Raw genomic sequence first — 21,197 nt, forward strand, 5'->3', positions numbered from 1 at the left:
AATCCGTAACTTCACACCCATTATAAAAGAATGGCTTGTTACCAAACCCAAAATTATAATCTCGCTCACTAAAGAAAGGATGCCAAAACAATATGGTTTTGATGTTGATCATTTTACTTTGTTTATAATCGTAAATAAGCGATTTATTCCTGCTGAACACATTTTCTATAAAATTAAACAGTATGAGAATGGCAAAGACGTAAATGGTAACAATTACACATGTTACTATCTTTCTTTTAAACTTCATTGCACTATTTTTTACATATCACTATTTTAACACAAAACTTGTTTATTTAACAATAATTTTTTCAAAAATATCTAAAAACGGTTATATTTTACCTGAACTTATAATAACTTTCGTATTATATAAATCACACCACATCGATTACAAACCAAACTAACCGCGAGAGATAAATGCGTAATGTGTCCAACTTCAAAGCGACATTTAGCCGAGCTGAATCACGAATCGATGTGTTTCCCGCATATTTATTTATCATGCTGTAACGCTGACAAGGTTTTGATAAGTGAATTAAAGTTGCAGCATTATATTAAATTGCTCGAACGCAGCTCATAGGTCTGCTCACTCTGGCGTTTAGTGTGGAAACTAGAATATGTGTGGCCCAAATAGATAACGAAATACAGAAAATCGATTTGTCTAACATCCCGCAAGTCCCACTAAAAATATTGATTTAATCAATATTGTGTTTTTAAGGAGGTGTTACTAATGGTTATCCGTAAAATGACACCGAAGTAGTACGTCGAAATAGCCCTTCCTCGACGAGTTGCTATTATGATGAAGTCGCAGTAGCATTTCTTAGTTTGTCACATAATACATATAATATTCATCCAAATCACAATACTACTTCATGCGTGGGGCCCTGATGTGGCTACTAAATCTTTGTTGACATTCGGGAATAATTTATACATTAGAGTCGATAGCAAATATTTAGTTGTGCTGATTGCAATATTCCATTTGTTACTTCTGACGGTTACAACGTTGCGAGCTGAAATTAAAAACAATTTCCAGCTGGCAATGCCACAACAGATACTTTCAGCAAGCTTTAAGACCCCCATAGCTCTTATTTTCAGCTCGCAATGCCACAATAGATACTTTCAGCATTCTTTAAGACCCCATAGCTCTTAGTCCACGATTTTTACTTGAGACACTGGTGCAGAGTGTATTTTATGTTTTTTTAAACTTTTAAATGAAATACAATTTTATAATTTATTTGTTATTGATTGATTATATGGATTTTAACATGGCGCATGGAATATGATGTCGGCCAAGTGGCCACATCTGGCCGTGGTGTAAAGACGAGCTGTTTAAAGCACATTTGTCACAATATTTGTCATAATATTTTGGCAGACTTCTGGAGTTATTTTGGCACTTTCGTTTCGAATGTTGTCCTTATGCATTTATTGGTGTACACCTTTTTCTTCAAGTACCCTCAGAATAAGAAATCGTGAGGGGTCAAATCAAAAATTCGTGGGGGCCAGTCGTTATCACTACTTATTTTCTCTGCCCTTCACAATTGAACAATTATTTTAATAAAATGTTTTTATCATTTCAACACGTCATGGCGTTAGATGCCTGATAGTAAATTGTTATCGACCACTCTCTATGACTGTCAAAAAATGTCATCCAAACCAAAATGGCAGCCAAACAAAATTAACCTGGAACCTAAAACGCATCCTGTACGAACAAAAATTCTTTTACCGGTGTCCACCCTGTTCCACCCACAAACATGTCACTATTAGAAGTACTATTACCTAGTGAACATGTATGTCAGTAAGAGGTTCGCTTTTTAAAAACATATATGTCAGTGAGAGGTTCGCTTTTGAAATACATGTATGTCCGTAAGAGGTTCGCTTTTGAAATACATGTATGTCAGTAAGAGGTTCGCTTTTTAAATACATGTATGTCAGTAAGAGGTTCGCTTTTTAAAAACATATATGTCAGTAAGAGGTTCGTTTTTGAAATACATGTATGTCAGTAAGAGGTTCGCTTTTTAAAAACATATATGTCAGTAAGAGGTTCGCTTTTTAAAAACATGAATGTCATTAAGAGGTTCGCTTTTTAAAAACATATGTCAGTAAGAGGTTCGCTTATTAAAAACTTCATGTATTTTTTTTAATCGCGGTTTTAACAATTATTCAAATTTATTTACTAAAAATTTTAAATTTATTTAATATTTAACAGCGAAAATCTAAACCAATAGCATAATTTTTTTATTTATTTATTCTTTTTTCAAAAAGAAAGACAAACATTCCCGGGTTACGAATAACCTGACAATATTTGAAAATCTCCTACTACCACCGCAGTAAGCTGAAAATGGTGCTTGTTTTGTGATGGAGGACTTAGCCAGCCGAGGAATTGAACAAACTACCTACGCCCGAGTGGGACCCAAGCGCGATGTCAACTCGGCCACCGACCGGTCAATTGTTTCCTGAATGTGATCATTAATGGCCATTTTTTTAATTTTGACGACCTCCTTTGTTGAGTGGTTTCGATCCTTGGCTACAAATTCCGGCGTGCGCAAGTAAATTTATATATTCATTTTCGGGAAATTGACAGTTTACATATTTAGTTTGTACATAAATATTATAGTAAAATAAAACCAACTATGGATTTCCTCCTTGTGACTTTAACTGAGACAGCATAATATGGAATAAGTTATTTAAATTTGTGAGAAAGGAATATGAATTAAAAAATTCATACAAAAATTAATTAATTTGTGATATTACATAATTCTGTCATTAAAGTAATGTGTAAAAGGTATATGAGTATTTTCGGCATGTTCCAGGGTGTTAGTTTCAGTATGGCCCTGATGAAATGACTTTATCCGTGTTTAGTGACCAGATCTGAATAGCCAGGTTCTTCAACACCTTACTTGTCCCAATTTCTTTTCCCTCCCTACTATATTCGACCCTACAACATATCCCAATATGGGTTGCCATAGTCTCACTGGCTCCAGATGCTTGGGCAACTTTTCTCGGTTGGTCAACAGTAACTTAAGCTTAAACTTAACGAAAGTAAGTTAAAAATGTCGACAATATAACATAAAAATAAAGAAAAAAATTAAATCATTAAACAGTATAGGTACTTAATGTTCCTTATATAGGTAAATAAAAAAAAATAATTAGAATAAAAAAAACGAAAAAATTATATTTGCATATTGTTATCATTTATAATGTTAAATAATTTACAAGTAATAAATAAATAAAAAAAAATAAAAAAATGTGTGTAAGTATGTATGTATGTATGCATGTATGTATGCGTATGTATGTATGCAACTATGTATATGTATGTGTGTACGTATGTATTTATATGTGTATATGCATGTGTATGTATATATATGTATGTATGTGTTTATACGTGTATATATATATATATACATTTTCTCTTATTATTTCCTTGTTTTTAACATTTCTTTGTTTTTAACCTTTCTTTGTTTTCTTTGTTTGTTTATTGCTTTTTAACCTTCTTTATCTTTATTGCATGATGTGAACATTGGTTATTGGGTTGTAACCTAATTCTTTTACTTATTTTTTCTCTCTCTCTATGCATGTTATGTTATAAACCTGTTAATGTTCCTAGTAAAAAAAAAAATGAAAAAAAAAATTAATAACTCGCTTACTAAAGAACGATTGAAATAAATAAAAAATAAAGTAAATAAAAATGTGATGTTAAGAATACTTAAGCAAAGACATAGAATATTTTATGTTGTTTTTGACATTTACTGAAAAGTGAGGAATTAATTTGGTTTTAAATGCATCAAAACTTAATACGAAAATATTTGCGACATTCGTTGAATTAATTGATTGAATTCAATACAAATTGTTATGAAACAGTATGTTCCTTTAAGAACGCTTCGAAGGTTCGAGCAATGACAGCAAATAAATCGTCGCATTAATTTGTAGAATGCGTAACCACCAAATGTAAAATTTTACAGGGGGCACAAAAAACCTCGTAGTGAAAAAAAATGAAAGACGGCTCATTCTTTTTATTAATGTTTCGAACATATAATATATTTCGGCATTTATTTTCAATCATTAAACTTTTGTAAGTTAAGGTTTTCTATTTCAAATCGGAGTTAGGAAGTTTACATAAAAACCGAGAATTGAGATACGTATTTTACAAAAGATACATACTTTTCTGCGAACAGTTTTATGAACAACCTAGCGGAAAATTTGGAAGATAGGAATTTTACATTCACAAAATAAAACACAACAATGTATGTATATGTCGAGACAGTCTATTTAGATGCAATTTAATGATTTTAATGATGCGGAAGGTTATTGTAAAAGGAGTGGTAATCCTCTTCTAATGTTTGTTTTAAGTCTTGTAAATGCTGGTACTTTTCCTTCCTTAAGGGATTAAATCTGACTCTCAAGTGAAATCTTCAAACTCTGGAGATCATTACAGATTCGGCGACGGTTTTGTGCTGGATGAGATCTACACTGACCGGGAGTAGGTGTCAGAGATGCTCGTTAAGTGACGCTTGGGGTTGATGAAGGAGATTGTAGAAGAATTTGATCTGACATTGTCGATCACCCTTGTAGAGTCCTGTAGAAATAAAACTGATGTACTTACTAGGGTTTGCAAGACCCGGGCAAAGAGTAGCCATGACAGGAAACGTTGTGAAAGAGACTCCTCAGAGTGTGAAGATAGGTGGGAGAGACTTGAAAGTGGAACTGGTGAGCAAACATGTTAGACCGGTCAGTGGTTGAGTGGGCATAGCGCTTGGGTCTCACCCGAGCGTCGCGTGTTCGATTCCTCGGCTGGCTAAGTCCTCCATCACAACACAAGCAACATTTTCGGCTTTCTGTGGTGGTAGTAGGAGATTTTCAAACATTGTTGGGTTATTCGTAACCCGGGAATGTTTGTCTTTCTTTTAAAAAAAAAAAAAAAAAAAGCGTAGAAACTCTTCATGCTCAGCATCACTTTGGAGTAAAGTGAACGCTTCATCTTGCCCGGCTGGTCGATCCCGAGGCGAGAAGAAAGGACGTCGATAGATGCGTGCGTTCCTGCGTACAATGCAGGACAATTGACCCTCCGCCATCATCCCATGAAGCGGGTAATCTTAATGTTGTGACAACCTGGAGTCGCTTGGCAGTTGATGTTACTCATTTCGGTAGGAAATGTTTACTCACATTTATCGATTGCGGTCCAAATAGATTTGCCGTGTGGCGGGAAATCGAGTCAGATAATGCAGCTTCGATTATCAGACATTTGGAAGATGTGTTTCGGGAAAGAGGCCCGCCCAAAGTAGTTCTCATGGACAATGGTACTGCATTTTGTTCCTACAGTGTTACAGATAAGTGTAAGAGATGGAATGTTCGTCAAAGATTTTGCGCGGCATACTGACCAGCTGGAAACGGTATAGTTGAACGACATCATCAAACAATAAAGAAAACTGCAGCCAGAAGTGGAAGCGATCCCCTGCAGGCAGTGTTTTGGCACAATCTTTGGCTGCAAAAAGTCAGGATGATCAAGGTGTTGCGCTGTCTAGTATAGTTCACACTTACTCGTGGAAACACCCTTCTGCGCAAGTGAATATAGAAGCGGAAGTATTGACTGAGTTCTAAGTGGGCGATCTTCTTGCGGTTAAGCCAGTAGATGGGAGATGCACATCGTGCATGGAAGGGTGACAGGACTTATTTCAGTCAACAACATCGAAGTAGATGGCGTACCAAGACATGTGCTTGACCCGCGGAAGATGCCTGACAGAGAACGGACTGTGTCTGAGGAGAGACGAGATGGAATTGCCGCACGTTCCACCGACAATATTTTGGGTTTGTTTGAAGAAAACAGTGAAGAACCGGATCCGGATTTGCATCAGGAGGAGATCAAATTGCAAAGAGATGGTGACCTTGAAGAAGAGATAATCACAGAACAACGACCTATTAGGTAGGACGCGAAGGGCTCCGGGTTAGTTAAATCAATTCGTGCAGTGATGATGACATCAGGAGGGCGTGTGGTGATAAGCAGGTACCACTGTAAAAGCGGTGAACGCAACCGCAGAAGCACATAAAACAAGAGAGCTACGGCAGAGCGTCACACGGTGCAGAAGACGTCAGTTTAGACTACAGATACAAACACTATTCGTGACTTCACAATTAACTAATTAATTCAACTTATCTCAGTTAATTTCACGGTAAAACTATTACACCGTAAATAAATTTCCTCAGTCAAAAACACAACAAGCGTGCACGGCTCACCGGCCGATACTGAATTAAGGAGTTTCGAAGTATTCGCGAGTAAAAATGGCACCATGATTGTATGCAGTTTCCTAATTTGTGTTTATCTAAAAGGTTAATTTTTTTTTAAATTTTGAGTTTTACTAGTCGATGCGGGACTAATTTTAACACCAGATGGCATTTAAAACGTTTTTTCGAAAAATTCGGAGTTACGCAGTCTAAGAATTAATGCGACAAAATGGCACCAGGGCAGTCCAATATAGGATTTACAATTTTATACAATAAAAGAAGCGATTTAATTTATGGGAAGAGCAATTTTGAATTCAATAAAGCGTAAAATTTATTGTGAAAATTTTTCAATATGTAAGCGATGAGAGTTAAAATGAGACCAAATGAATGAACATGCAAAAGCTGACTTCTAACCAGAGATGTGTAAAATTTAATGGTACTTTTTTATTTTTATTCTATTTTATTAATACAAGACTTAGAGGGTACATATGGTTATTGTAATATTTCACCCTCCATTCTAGGGATGACCCTGTGTTATGGGGGGCAAATTTTTCAATTTGAACAGAATCTATACATTACTATGATATGAAAAAGAAAAATGATGAAAAGCTTGTTTGGGTTGCAAGAAGAAAATGGAGAAGTTAGAGAATTATAAGAAGATTATAAGATCTATTTACTAATAATTTGAGTAATTATTAGTAAATAGATCAGACTAATTATTTATTTACATACTATACCACTAAGTTAGGGAAGAAAGATATGTTATGTTTTGTCTGAAACGTGATTAAATTGAGAGAGTGTGGAATGAATGGGTATTGTAATCGTAATGTATTCCGTGTGTAACGATCCATTTTGTAATTTGTTTTTTAAAGGAATAGGGTTGACTTACGGTTTTTAGGTTTTCTGGGATAAGGTTAAAGATTTTAGGAGCTAAGAAGCTAATTGTCTATGAGCTGACGTGGTATGAAGTGAAGGTACTTTGAAGAGTTTTGTTTTTATATTTGAACAGGAAATGTATTAGCGAAAATTTTAGGTGGAGTTGTCGTATGTTTAAGACCTTATACTCTATGAGGAGTCGAGTGGAGGGGTATTTTGTCGGTCGTTTGTTAATTTTATGTGGGTGACTTGTTCCAGAACTGGGCAATTACAGGAATAGCAAGTTCTCAGACAGGAGTAAATTATTATCTTCTAGTTGTTGGTATGTTGGGTTGAAGCTGACAGACTGAAGGTTAAGAATTTTGTTTTTCCAGCATTAAGGGTAAGGAGATTATCATCTAACCATTTTTTTACAAGGTCTATGTCGTTTTGAGCTATGTCGAATGCTCTTTTCCAGTTTTTGTGTCGGGATATAAGTACAGTGTCATCTGAAAAAGATATTAGTTTTCCGGTTATGGGAAGGTTCCAGAGTTTATTTATATAAATGAGGAACAGAATAGGGCTTGGGACACTTCCTTGTGGGACTCCAAATTGAATAGGCAAGGGGTTACTTACAGTTATGTTTTTAATTTTCAACGTTTGCGATCTATCAGTTAGGTATGATGAGAACCAGGTAAGAGTTCTACCTCGAATACCTGATTTGAGTTAGCCTTTTTAGAAGTATGGGGTGGGAAACCGTGTCAAAAGCTTTGGCTAAGTCTAAGAATATGGCTAAGTAGGAATCGCCTTCATCCAGGCTGTTAGTGATCTTATCAGTCAGGTCTAAGATTGAAGATTCTGTGTTTAGGTTGTTTTAAAATCCAAAATGATTAGGCGAGAGAACCTTCTGGTTTTATAGATGGGAGACAAGCCTATTTTAACGATTTTTTCAATGATTTTTGACAAGACACTTAGCAAGGAAATGGGTCTATAGTTTTCTATATTTGTTTTATCACCACCTTGATGAATTGGGATAACCATTGCATGTTTAAGTTGGTGAGGGAAGGAACCTCTTTTAAAGCTTAGATTAACGATATGTTTTAACGGCTTGGTAATCAAGTAAACTATGTGTTTTATTATGTAAGGAGAAATATTGTCATTACCAGCAGAACTGTTTGTTTTAATGGTGAGGATTGTTTTAACGATTTCTGTAGTGGAGGTTTGGGCTAGAGTGAATTAGGGGTGAAGAGAGTTCTGTTGTCTTACCCGTGGGGAAAAGAGTTTTTGTGTTTTGTTGGTCACTTTCAGGATGTTGTTGGCTAAGTTCGTACCGATGTTAATGAAAAAATGATTGGAATGATCGGCTAGGGTTTTTGGGTCATTATGGATTTGGATATTTATCCCATTAATAACGAGTGATTGAATTTTGAGTGAGTTTTTTTTTGCTTTCTGAGATGTCATTGACTACGTTCCAAATTACCTTACTGTCATATCCTGATTCTTCATTTTTTTATAATAGTTTTGCTTGGTTATTATTATTAGTTTATTGCAAATGTTAAGATAATTTTTATAGAAGCGCAAGAGTTGGGGGTCTGGGTTGTTTGAGGCTTGTTTGTGGAGTCTTTCTTTTTTGCGTATACAGAAGATAAGGCCATTTGTAATCCATGGTTTTAGTATCTTTTTTTTGTTGGATGCCGTTATAATGGGGAAAGTAGCGTGATTAATATAAGCAGTTAGTGATGCAGAGAAATTTTCTAGTGCTTCATTGGCGTTTTCAGAAAGCAGGATAGATTCTCACTTTTCTTCTTTAACCCTTTTGCTGCCCGAATGTAAACACAAGATAGATACTCTCACGCCAAGGGTTTTTAGAATTGTTTTATATTGCCTCATTATTTATTATCCTCAGCACTTAGAGATTGTAAATTATTACCAAAACAAAAAAAACTTGTTTACGTTACACTCTTGAAAAGTCTAAACAAGATATCTTTATGAATTGATGCATTATTTGACGAATAAAAACTATCTATGAAACATCAACAAACTTTGACTCGCCGCCATTATCAAATCAGTAATCTCACCAACACATACAGACATACTACAGTAATATCAGTACTCACGTCTCTGAAGTGGGACCTCTGCAACGGCTCATCATTTCTCACGATACACTTGTGATAGTATTATTGTTTAATTCCATCAAGATGTGCCAGAACCTAAACTCGTATAAAATTAATGTTAAAAGCTGGGTAAGAAAAAATAAGAGATTTTTTTTTATATAATTTGTACTACGAATGTGATACCTATAATATGCCACTACCGTCTACATTTGAAACAAAATTAACTTTTATTTTACTTCAACTTTAACTGTTTATTCAATATGTATTTATAGTGTATTAACCTTTTGAATTCATAACCTATAATGCCTACGCACAGGCTTCGCCTTTGTAGGATTTTTTTGTTACTGTCTTATGTTTTTTATAATTATATATGCACCTGTACGGTATGTATCAAAAAATTTGCCAGTAAAAAAAAATAAAAAAAGAACCTGGTAGACAAAATGAAAGGATACTAACCTTCATTTAGTTTCACTATGGCTATAATTTTACTCCTTTCCGTCTTCACAATTATCGGTTCCATCCACACGAAGCCCGCATAACGCGTTGAGCCGCTCCCAACGAGCAAAATCAATGTTGGAGTATTTATTAACTTACTTGTTATTTCTTTATTTGGACAAAACCATTGTCATTTTTTGTATATGTTGAATTGGCTACAGTTTTTAATTTCAATTGGAAAGTATTGCACAAAAAAACTAAAATTCTACAATTCTACAACTGACCTTCAAAACTTTCAGCTGGCTGAAAATTTAACCAAATTGTTGTAGGCGAAGTTTTCGCTAATTACAAATACTTATTTCAGGTCGGCTGGAGAATTACGGTGCAATGGGTTGCCGGAAATAATGCCTGCAAAATCTTAATGGCACTGCGCGTCTTTGGGCTGTACCTGTCCTCCAACGTGCTTGTGTGCGTGTGCTTGGACCGGTACTTCGCTGTCCTCCATCCCCTGCGGGACGCTGACGCCAGACGGAGGGGCAAAAAAATGCTCTATTTTGCCTGGGGAGTTTCCCTCATAAGCAGCGTACCACAGGTAAGTCAACTTCGTGCCATGATATTTTGTTGATAATCTTTTTACAAGACTAACGGCCGTTGTTCCGTGACTAAAATACTAGTTATAAAAAGTGTCAATGAGAGCGAAATGTAGAACGTCATTCGGTTAACGCACTGTTGCTATCATTTTTAGCATGAAACTAATACGGAAGATAGAAATATATAAGATAATATCAAAATAGATTTAACGGAATAGGCGAATGTAATGGACGATAATATCGGGTTAGACTGGCGGCGACAGCCAAATATTGTAATAGATATGGCGGAATTGGCGAAAGTAATGGACGATAATATCAAGTTAGACTGAAAGCGACAGCCAAATATTGATAATATTGAGTTAGAATGGCAGCGACAGCCAAATATTGAATGGCAAAGAGATCTTTAACATTTTGAAGGTCAAAAATGCCGTTTTGACTGTCGGATGATTTTATGAATTCCACAATCTTCATTTTCTTAATCCGCATAAAGTTTTAGTTTTTTTGTCCATCTTGTCTGGTTTTGTGTGAACGTGCGGAGGAAAAATGTCACATGTCAGATGTACTAATTTACAGTTAATTCAAGCGATGGATTTGTTTTATTTCTATATTTAAATAATACCTGTATGACCTGTGCAGGAGTGGTTGGCTAAGTTTTGTGATTTAATGTGGTGAGGTGTGTTCGGGATGCACTTGCCCACCAGCTGCGTGGAGAGGCCGGTTGGGGAGACCCTTTGACCTCTCCACCTGGTCTCTCTTGACCCATCGCCTTGCGTCGCAGCGGGAGGGATTAATCATTCGTCCGTCACTCCTGTACACAGATTCAGATTCCTACCCACCCCTCAGACCTTTTTCCTTCCCAGAACATCCTCTTTTTCCTTTCCTTAAAATGACCGTGGACATAACATCCCCAAAGATGGCATAGGCTATGAGGGAATTAATTTTCCTCAGGGCCTCCTGTGTCGGGTGAATGTAAAAAAGTTACTTTTAAAATGTAAATTGTTGGTTTTTGCATTACAGTAGGTATATAACTGTAGGTATATAACTTTCTTAATAATTATGTAATTAATTTTTTATAAAAAGAACACAATAGGAAATTTTATTTTAAGTTTATTATAGTTAAGCGCACTTGGAGTGAAACAACACAAAACTGCGCTATACAAATGTTATGTTATTATTATTATTAAAAACAAATGAGATCTGTATTAATAATTGTGGTGATCTGCCGTGCCTATCACTCAGATAATTTGTTAAATAAATACGTTTGGATACTCCATACTATTTGGTTTATTTAGGTGTTTTAAGTATTTATATAATTGGACAGTAGTAGAGATGTTATTGAAAAGAGAACGAGTTACAACAGACACGCCTTTTTATACGTCTCGGTCATGCTGTCTCACTCAGATATGCCTGTCTCTTTCATACCGACAGACACACGTTGACCACAATAATAAATACAATATTTAACAGTGAGTTAATATTATGAGTGTCTATGTTAATTTACATTGAAAGTTTTTATGTAATTTTATTGTCATTGAATAGACTTTGTGCGCGTGCTTTCAGGATGATGTCCTTTAAATATCCGTTTATCTATCTGAGATGCTTTTGTAAATTATTGATATATTTCCCTTAGTATTATAAAGAAACTTCTTGTAAAAAGGATCTAAAACAAATTTTTAACATACAAAAATCGCACTAAGTATTTAAAATAACTGTACTTTCTTTGCAAAAATCAAAAATTTCCCCAATATATTTTGCAACTCTATAACTTTTGTATTGCATATGTTTCATTTTCAAATTGAAATGTTTGTTTAGAGAATTCAATGAAGTAACTACCCACAGTTTAATATTTTTAACGGAAAATTGTTTTAATTACCATTTTCAAAAATTGGAACGGATATGTCATAAATTCAGACTATCCCATTTAGATGAGACACGAAGCGAAAAAATTGGTTCCCCTTGTTTACTTCCAATTAGGCATAATGCTTTTACTCCAAATAGTCCAATAAGTCCTACAAATAATTCGACCCGACGCGCGACGCGACGCTCCCAACGATCTTGGACGACCGGAAGTTACCGAAACAGGTCCCCGCGCACTGCTTCTTTTGTGATATTAGTACGAAATAGCGCCTATATAACTGTCCAATGGTTACGATTATGTGATTATTTTGACGGGTTAAATCAAAACAATCAGAAATTTCACAGCATATCCAGAGCGAAAAAATGGCATCGGAAACAATAAAAATGTCAAACTCAATACGAAAATGAACAGTTGAAGCAATCGGAAAGTGTCCTGAATTTATATTCATATCTCCTTATGGACAGATTAAATAAAAAAATATGGGAAGTGGTACAAGGAGGCTAACGAATAAATGACTGACCATTAATTTTTTTACATCACTAAATTCAAATGTGACAATGCGACCGTTAATAGGTACATTTCTAGATAAGTACGTACCGAGATTAACCAATATGACCGTAAATAAGTACATTTCTAGATAAATACGTACTGAGATTAACAAATGTGACCTTAAATACGTATATTTCTGTATAAGTACGTAGGCACTAAGATATCTAAGATACGTACTAAGATAAATGTACCTGTTTTAAAGAAAACAAATATATGATGTAAAATAATTGTATTTTAATCTTACTTTTAATATTTATATCTTTTTAATCAATAAGTACAATTTAATTTATTTCCAATATGGTGTCCATAGAAATATATTTTTTTTGAATTATTCTTTACATGTCCTTTTCCATTATGTTTTAGTATTTGTTATGCAAATGATTATTTTGTTATTCTTACATTAATAATGTACGACTACCATAATACGGCCATGAGTCTAGTATGGTAGTTGAAAAAATCAACAATTGTAATTTCTTCTAATTTATAAAATTAAAAAATATTTCGTACCCAGTAGACCTCAGCGACAAGGAAAAGTTATCTTAAGTAGCACCCTAAGACAGCGTGTTTTATTTATTTTATAGAATGTTTTTACATGAGAATGTTACTTCATGTTTATTTATTTATTTAACGCCCAGAGGGCTTTTACATGGTTGGTAGTATAATTTTAATTTGACAGATACGTTGAAACATAAAAAATAAGAATTAAATTACATTTGATAAAAGCTATGTAACAAGTCATACAAACACAAGAAAAAAAAACAGAAAAATGTTGTAAAAGGCTGAACATCTTTTGCACACATAAGGCTGGCCGCATACATACGTTTTCCGTATTCGATTTCCGAATTCGTTTTCCGTATTCGGAATTCCGTGAGACTAGCGCAAACGTTCGTTTTTCTTCATTCGGAATGTATAAACGTCAGTACCAGTGTTGCCAACGGATCTTGACCTAATGTCGCCGTTTCTCATACATAAGGTAGCCTAGAGTAGCCGAATTTGCAGTTAGGTGGGACATGTTTAAAATTGATATTTTTACATGTTAAAATTGATGTTTTTGAAGTAGCCTAATTGGCGACAAGTCGTCTTTTAGATTTTTTCGGCGTCGATTCTCGTTCTGAGTAGCCTAAATGGCGATATATCGCCCTCGTTGGCAACACTGTTCATTATATCGCACCCGCACCGCGTGCATCGGACGTATTCCGTTAATTTGAATCGCAACACGATAATTTGTGAGGCAGAAAAATTAATATTGGCTGTTGAAAAATACCCCTGCCTATGGGATATTCATGATAACGACTATCACAACAGAGATGTCAAAGATTTGGCCTGGGAGAATGTATTTAAAGAGGTTATAAAAGATTGGGACACGTGCACTAAAGTGGACAAAAAAACAAAGGTAAGATATTTTTTAGATACTTTTTATTACAATAGTGGCCATATTTATTCTTGTAAATTATTAATTCTCTCGTTATATTGGTACGATATTTCCCCTGCCGGTGTCATAAAGTACTCGGTAAAATTGTCTCTTATGTTTCGACCTCGGTATGTGGATCTGTGTTGTGGACTACGGAAAGGTATATCTTCGAAGTAATGTGTCAGAGTAGCTTCAAATCGATAGCCGTCTCTTCTGCGTACAAAATTATGTAACACACACGCTGCCTTCGTTACTAATACTGAAAATTCTGGTGGAATCGTCATGCTAGTGTGAAAAATTCTCCATTTATTCGAGAGAATGCCGAAGGCACATTCCACTACACGTCGTGATCTGCTGAGGCGGTAGTTAAAGATTCTGCGTTGGGTATTGAGATTACTTCTCGGATATGGTTTCATAAAATTGTTATTCAGTGGAAACGCTTCATCGCCAAGAAACACAAAAGGTAGAGATGTGTCATTGGTATTCGGCAGAGGTTTTGCTTCAGGCATATTAAGGCGGTTTTGAGTTATCTTTTTTCTAAAATTCCAGTTGTTGAAGATATTACTATCGCTGTCTCTGCCATAAGCACCGACATTTACAGCTATAAAATGGTAGTCAGAATCTACCACTGTTAATAGTACAACAGAGTAGAAATGTTTATAGTTATAAAAGGCAGATCCACTGTGCAGAGGAGAAATCAAACGAAGATGTTTTCCATCCACTGAACCTACGCAATTAGGGAAATTGGTTCTTCTATAATAATTTTCAGCAATTTCTAGCCAACGTTCTTTTGAAGATGGTGGCTTCATTTCCAAAGGTTGAAATACATCCCATATTGTTGTACAGGTTTCTTTAACTACGGCTGATACGGTCCTGCTCCCCATCCAAAATTCAAAGTGTAACGCTTCAAAATTTTTACCAGTTGCCAGGAATCTGAAAAAAAGATATAAAATAATATTATTATATTTCAGGTGCTGAGGAAAAGAAAAAATGGACACACATAAAGAGACTACTTACGAAAAAACATTCAAAAAAATAAAAGCGCTCTTACAGGCAGTGGGGCTAAAAAGGTTAAAAAATATGTTTATATGCAGACCTTTTGTATTTTCTTATACCGGTATTCGATAAAAGAAATACCGAAGGAAACTATCAATCCGATGATTTACACAATAATACTTCACAAGAATCTAAAACGCAAGAAGAACACAGCGTGGAACAAGTAGATGGACATACAAATTTATTACAACCTCCATCTGCAAATAGTTCAAAACGAAAGAAAAAGGATATCCCCTCCCAAATACTCAGTATCCTACATCAAAATCAACAGAAAGCCAATCAGAAATGACAAGAAGTAGAAGACGATGACATGAAATTTTTATTGAGCTTTAGAACATATATGAAACATATGAATGAATATCAAAAAATTGATTTTAAATTGGGAATGCTGCAGTTGTTAAAAAAAAATAATGCTGAGTACAATTCATCTCCATCTTCTTCACTGAGTTATGATAACTCCAGTCACCGTTCAGTAACGCCAGCATCAAGCCGTGATCATTCCCCCTCTTTTTCATATATTCCTGTACCAGAAACTTCACCTAATATGTTATATAAAACGCAATCTCCATTGGCAACCTTTAGTTCATCTTCTTCGCAAAATAAAACCACTTATTATCAATCTGCCCCAAACAATTCCAGAGTGGTTATTAACTCTATTACACGTCTGCCACCGCTTCGACCATCACTTCATCACTACACATCACCTTCTACATCTCTACATGGTGATAATCTTCAACATGCCGAGGATACCGAAGCGATTTTTTAGTTCTACAATCTCAAGGACAAGAACAGGAAGATAATATTGGAAAATACCTAATCTTTAACCATAATAAGATATGGATTTGTTTTTTTTTAAAATAAATATTGATATAAAAATAAAGAGAATTTACCTCAAGGTTATGGTTAGTTTTTCTTCCGTATCCATAGATAATATCATGCAGGTATTTTGCTTTATTAATTTATCACGTATGCCATTATGAAGTTCATCAAAAGATTTTATTGACATCCTGTAGAAATCAAAGAATTTATCTGGGTGTGCTCGTAACTTAGCTCTCTTCAGATAAAACGGACTCTCGTAGATTCTCCGAGTATTCAATGGATGTACCCAATACCGACGTTTCTTTTTCTTCTTCATTATTAACAGAAATGCAATTGCTAATAAATCGTCGTCCTCCATCGTCGTGCGTTCACCAAGCTATCACTATCTGTACTGACCAGTGTTGCCAACAAGGGCGATATATCGCCATTTAGGCTACTCAGAGCGAGAATCGGCGCCGAAAAAATCTAAAAGGCGACTGGTCGCCAATTAAGCTACTTCAAAAACATCAATTTTAAACATGTCCCGAAATTCTCTAGCCACCCCTCCCCCCCATGAAATTTATTTTTCTGGGGACAAATTTTATATTTTCTTGAAATTCTCTAGCCACCCCCCCCATGAATTTTTTTATTTTCCGGGGACAAATTTTTTTTTTTTTTAATTCTCTAGCCACCCCCTCCCCCCACGAAATTTTTTTCACGCAAAAACATTTTTATTAATTTTAAACATGTCCCACCTAACAGCAAATTCGGCTACTTTACGCTACCTTATGTATGAGAAACGGCGATATTAGGTCAAGATCCGTTGGCAACACTGAATTACTGAACGGAAATTTCCGAACGTTTGCGTCGGCACAAACAAAATGTATGCAAGAGCTGCGTTCCACATCACGTCATTAGGTTTTTTCCATTCGGTTTCTCTGAACGCGCCGGCTTGCATTTGGAACGTGCGTAAGGAATTTGTTCCGTTCGGAACTAAAACGAACGTGTGCGGCAGTTAATGTATTTTCTACTGATTCCGTGCATTCGGATGTCCGAATACGGAAAACGAATTCGGAAATCGAATACGGAAAACGTATGTATGCGGCCAGCCTAAAACTGTACAAAGAGTTATTTATAATACCTACTATGCAGGATGCAAAACATTTGGTGTTTTGAAAGATGACACATTATCAGAAGCTAGAAAATCATTTTTAATTAATTTGCTCTTAGCGAGATCTAGTTTGCAAAATTGCACTGGCCATCGCATCATCCGGCTTTGAATCTACATTTTCGGAAGTAGACATTCAAACTCCCGCTAAAAATTGCTATTGATGATAGCAACGTTGTTTGTAATATTTCCAAACAATGCAATACTGAAAAATTGATGCGTCATTACTCGTTTGGGACGAAGGTATCATGTCCTGAAGGTTATTTTATTACGGAACCTTATTCCACCCAAATTGTGCATATGGTACACGTTTGCAGATAAAATCTTTAAAAACTTTCATTATAAGACATACCATACTGTATAGGATGTGAAACTGGAAAAGTTGTTTCAATCCCCGAATTTTTTTAATACCAACTGATATACCGTTTCAATTTAAACGACTGCAATTTCCAATGAAACTGTTTTTTTTTAATCAGTCACAGGGTCAAACATTCAATGTTGCAGATTTATATTTGAGCGTTGAGTGTTTTTCACATGGACAAATAACTATATGTAGCCCTTTCACGTGTAACTTCCATGCAAAAATCTGTTTTTTGCTGTCTAATGAATAAATAGTTGCAAGCATTGCATATACAGATTATTCTGTAGTTACTGGCCGTATAGTCTTATTCTAGATATCTTTGTTATTTACATCTAATATAACATAATAAAGTCGCTTAGTCGTTAAGCTGTGCAAAAAAAGTATTTTTACAAGAAAAATCGAATTGAAAAACTATACACAATATGTATTTTAAAATAATTCTAAAAATCATCGCTAAATACGCTTTTTTGAACTATAAACTGTCAATGCCAAAGTGCCAAAACATGAATCGGATAGTACCAAAATGTGTCTAAATCACTCGGGCGCGGGACGCAACAATAGTACATTGTACCCGTGCGAAGCCGAGGCGGGTTGCTAGTAGTGTATAAAAAACATTGTCACAATTTTAAGTCCATAATATGGAGTAATAATAACAACATAACAACCATATTACGTATAAAAACGTATAAGCGTGCAATAATTATTTATTTGTAACCGGTCTCAAAAAAATTAAATATTCATGCTCGCAAAGTATAAGAGACAGTTTAATATTTACTAAATAATTATTATAAAGTTTGCATTTGAAATATTAAATAAATTACTGTAATTTCTCTTGTAAATCTGTGGAAAATCTGCGGTTAAAGATATTTTTTTAGTATCAACTTGAATCTAAACTTTCACAGTATTTATACAAACTAACTATCTAACCATCGCGCTGTTTCCCCGCAGGTGTAGGCTGAAAGGACGAACCGCCAATCAATTCGGTCTTGGCACACATTCCTTGCCCCGTTCACATTCATACATCGGCTCATACATGCTCATAGTTACGTGTTTGTACAATGTGTAACAAAAATACTATTTATCGAATGTGAAGTGGTTTTTTTTTTAGTATGGCTGATTGTGTCTTTTACATTTCGAAATCTACTACCATAGTTTACGCAGTCGATTTAAAGTTATATGAGACTGATAATATGTTTTAACAGAAAATGGTTGCATTTTGCCTCATATTTCTGGTCAGTACGGATAATTTTATGCTAGCGTGAATTTCGGGGCGTCCAATGCCATATTTAATCATTTTATTTAATAAAAAAAGGTCAGAGATAATCCGCTTATCTGAAAGTGTAATCAAATTCAGTTGCTGCATCAGCAGAATAATTTTATTATTTTGGAATATTCAGTTTAAAATTATGCTGTACACTTTTAATATTGCAAGAATGTTCTTCTAGAATGAAAATGAGAACCAAATAGTCTACTACTTACTAAACTTCTGACTAAAGAAGTATTTTCAGACATTCTAGTGACCAGTAGGCATTTTTAAAGCTGTATTTGTTCTTTCACTTACGTGTAAGATAAATGTAAGCTTTTTCTCAAATATTACTCCAAAGTCCCTGATTCGAGGGACTGGTGTCAATTTTAAACTATTTATAGAGTATTCATAAATTTTAGGACTTATGTTACGAAAACGAATGACTTGATACCTTTGCATATTTTTTGAATTGAATTATTTAAAAGAGTTGTGCATGCGACGATGATTTAGTTTATCAAAAATATATGTAATATATAACAATCGTCTATACTATCTCAAGAAGTGTGGTCGATGAAAATCAAACATTCAGCTACCTACCGTCTGACGCACGGGTGTTGTCGTTCTCAAAAAAAGACTCAAAAATATCTTTTTTTAACAAATTGCCCATTTCATTGCCAAAAAATGGCTAAACTATAACTATACCATCATCAGGACTGTTATAAAAATTATATAAATATATCTTTAAATTAAATATATAAATTATAAAACAATTGTTGCACCACACAAAGACTACCGTTCTAGTATTCTCGTTTAGTTTAAAACTTAAAGTAGTTTAGCTTAAAATTTCAAATAATCCAGAATAGAGCAGAGAGAAAATTGTAATATGTAAAGAACAATTCAGAAAATGTTCAAGGAATTAGATATAATGGGTGTTGAAAAGAGAAATTTCTGCAGTGCTTTAATTTCTATAAACAATTGTTCAAACAAATACAAACCACTCGAGTGATCGCTTAACTAACTGAAATATATGTCCAGCCATCTTGACAAAATTCCCGCCATCATTAAAAAAATCATTCTTCTAAATTTGAATATAAAGCCATATAAACTGACTGTGATATACCCAGTAAAACCACCTTTATTTTTCCGTTTATTCCATAGTTTTAGAATTAATAAAAAAATATTAAAAAATCATAAACACGAGAATCCTACGTATTAGTTCTTGTAAAATTGCTGTACTACAACAGTAAACAGATTTGGGTCAACATCAGTCGAGTGGTAAGAGTTATAAAACATTAAAATTAAGACTTCCACAGTATGATTCCTGATGAAATTAAAAATGAACCTAGATTAAGTGAAATCGAAGAAAATTAAAAAATATCATTGAAGACAATATTAGCGACTCTCAAAAAAAAATTTGAAACAGAAAATTCTGACGCATCTAGAAATTTAACTCAGGACCTCAGCCCAGCCGGGGTTAAATACTATATTTGGAGGTCTTACTCAGTAAGTTATTACAAAAATAAAAAAAATAATAAAATGGTAAAATGATGTATGTAAGTATTAGAAGTGTATATTAAAATGTATTTTTGTTTATATTAGACCACAAGAGTGGAACTATGTTAAGTGAAACAAATAAAGGTGATTGGAGTGATTAGTGATGGCTTAAGATATTTGCTCATTCATCTGATTTAATAACAAAAAATATTTTTAAATATTATTTTGTCCCCTGATGTTCTTACACAATAATAAAAAAAATATCTGCTTCAATGCCGAGGCTACGTTATATGTATTTGATCTATGTTATAAATCATTAAACTTCAGATTTTCAGGTCACTTTTATTAGCTTACTATATACATAAAATCTCGCTACCCTCAGAGATCGAAATTTCCGCTAAATAGAAAATGTATTGAGGTTCAGTCTATTCTTTGACAGTCAGTTTTCTGAAGCCTTTATGCAAGTTGATGAATAGATGAGATAAATTCAATATTGACAGTTTACAAGTCGCAAAAGAAGTAACATGCAGTGCAAAACACTTCAAGTGAGTAACATACATGACGCCATGATTTAAACATTCTCCAGCCATATGAAGAAAGTGGCATCTCGATTTTTTCACAAAATGAGTTATACCCATTCAAAAATATTGTGAGGTGGTTCATTTTTACGGTATTTAAAACAAATATCGACCTTAGAAATGCTGTATCTCAACATGTTTCCAATAAATTCAATTAAAAAAAGTGGCACATAGATAAAATCACGTTAAAAAGTAGCCTATCCTTTGTCGTTGCCACTTTTTAGACATGTACAAAAACCATTTCTGTTTCTAAATTATATGCATTAACGGATTTGCCGCCTTTTTGGTGGCCGCCGACGGTGGAATTCTTTTCGAGAGGTACGAATCCACGTGGAATCACTAAACAGCGAAAAATTTTGTGAAACCGCACAAGAGTCCCAAGTGCTCCCATCCGTCTGGAGCCAGCGAGTCTATGGCATCCATAATTAGGATTGTGAGGCTAAAGGTAATGGGGAAGGGAAGGATATGGAGAAT

General features: G+C 34.6%; 1 protein-coding gene across 1 annotated transcript in view; it reads left to right on the plus strand.

Moving 5' to 3' along the window:
* The window catches only part of LOC149425799 (adipokinetic hormone/corazonin-related peptide receptor variant I-like), a 375,276-nt gene that overhangs the window by 152,426 nt on the left and 201,653 nt on the right, over positions 1-21,197 (plus strand). The window contains exon 2 of the mRNA XM_089643523.1: positions 9,979-10,206. Coding sequence (XP_089499649.1) covers positions 9,979-10,206 — 228 coding nt within the window. The remainder of the gene's footprint in view (positions 1-9,978; positions 10,207-21,197) is intronic.

The sequence above is a fragment of the Hesperophylax consimilis genome, chromosome 2 (assembly GCF_061612785.1).
Source record: "Hesperophylax consimilis isolate HC1 chromosome 2, BYU_Hcon_1.0, whole genome shotgun sequence".
NCBI lineage: Eukaryota > Metazoa > Arthropoda > Insecta > Trichoptera > Limnephilidae > Hesperophylax > Hesperophylax consimilis.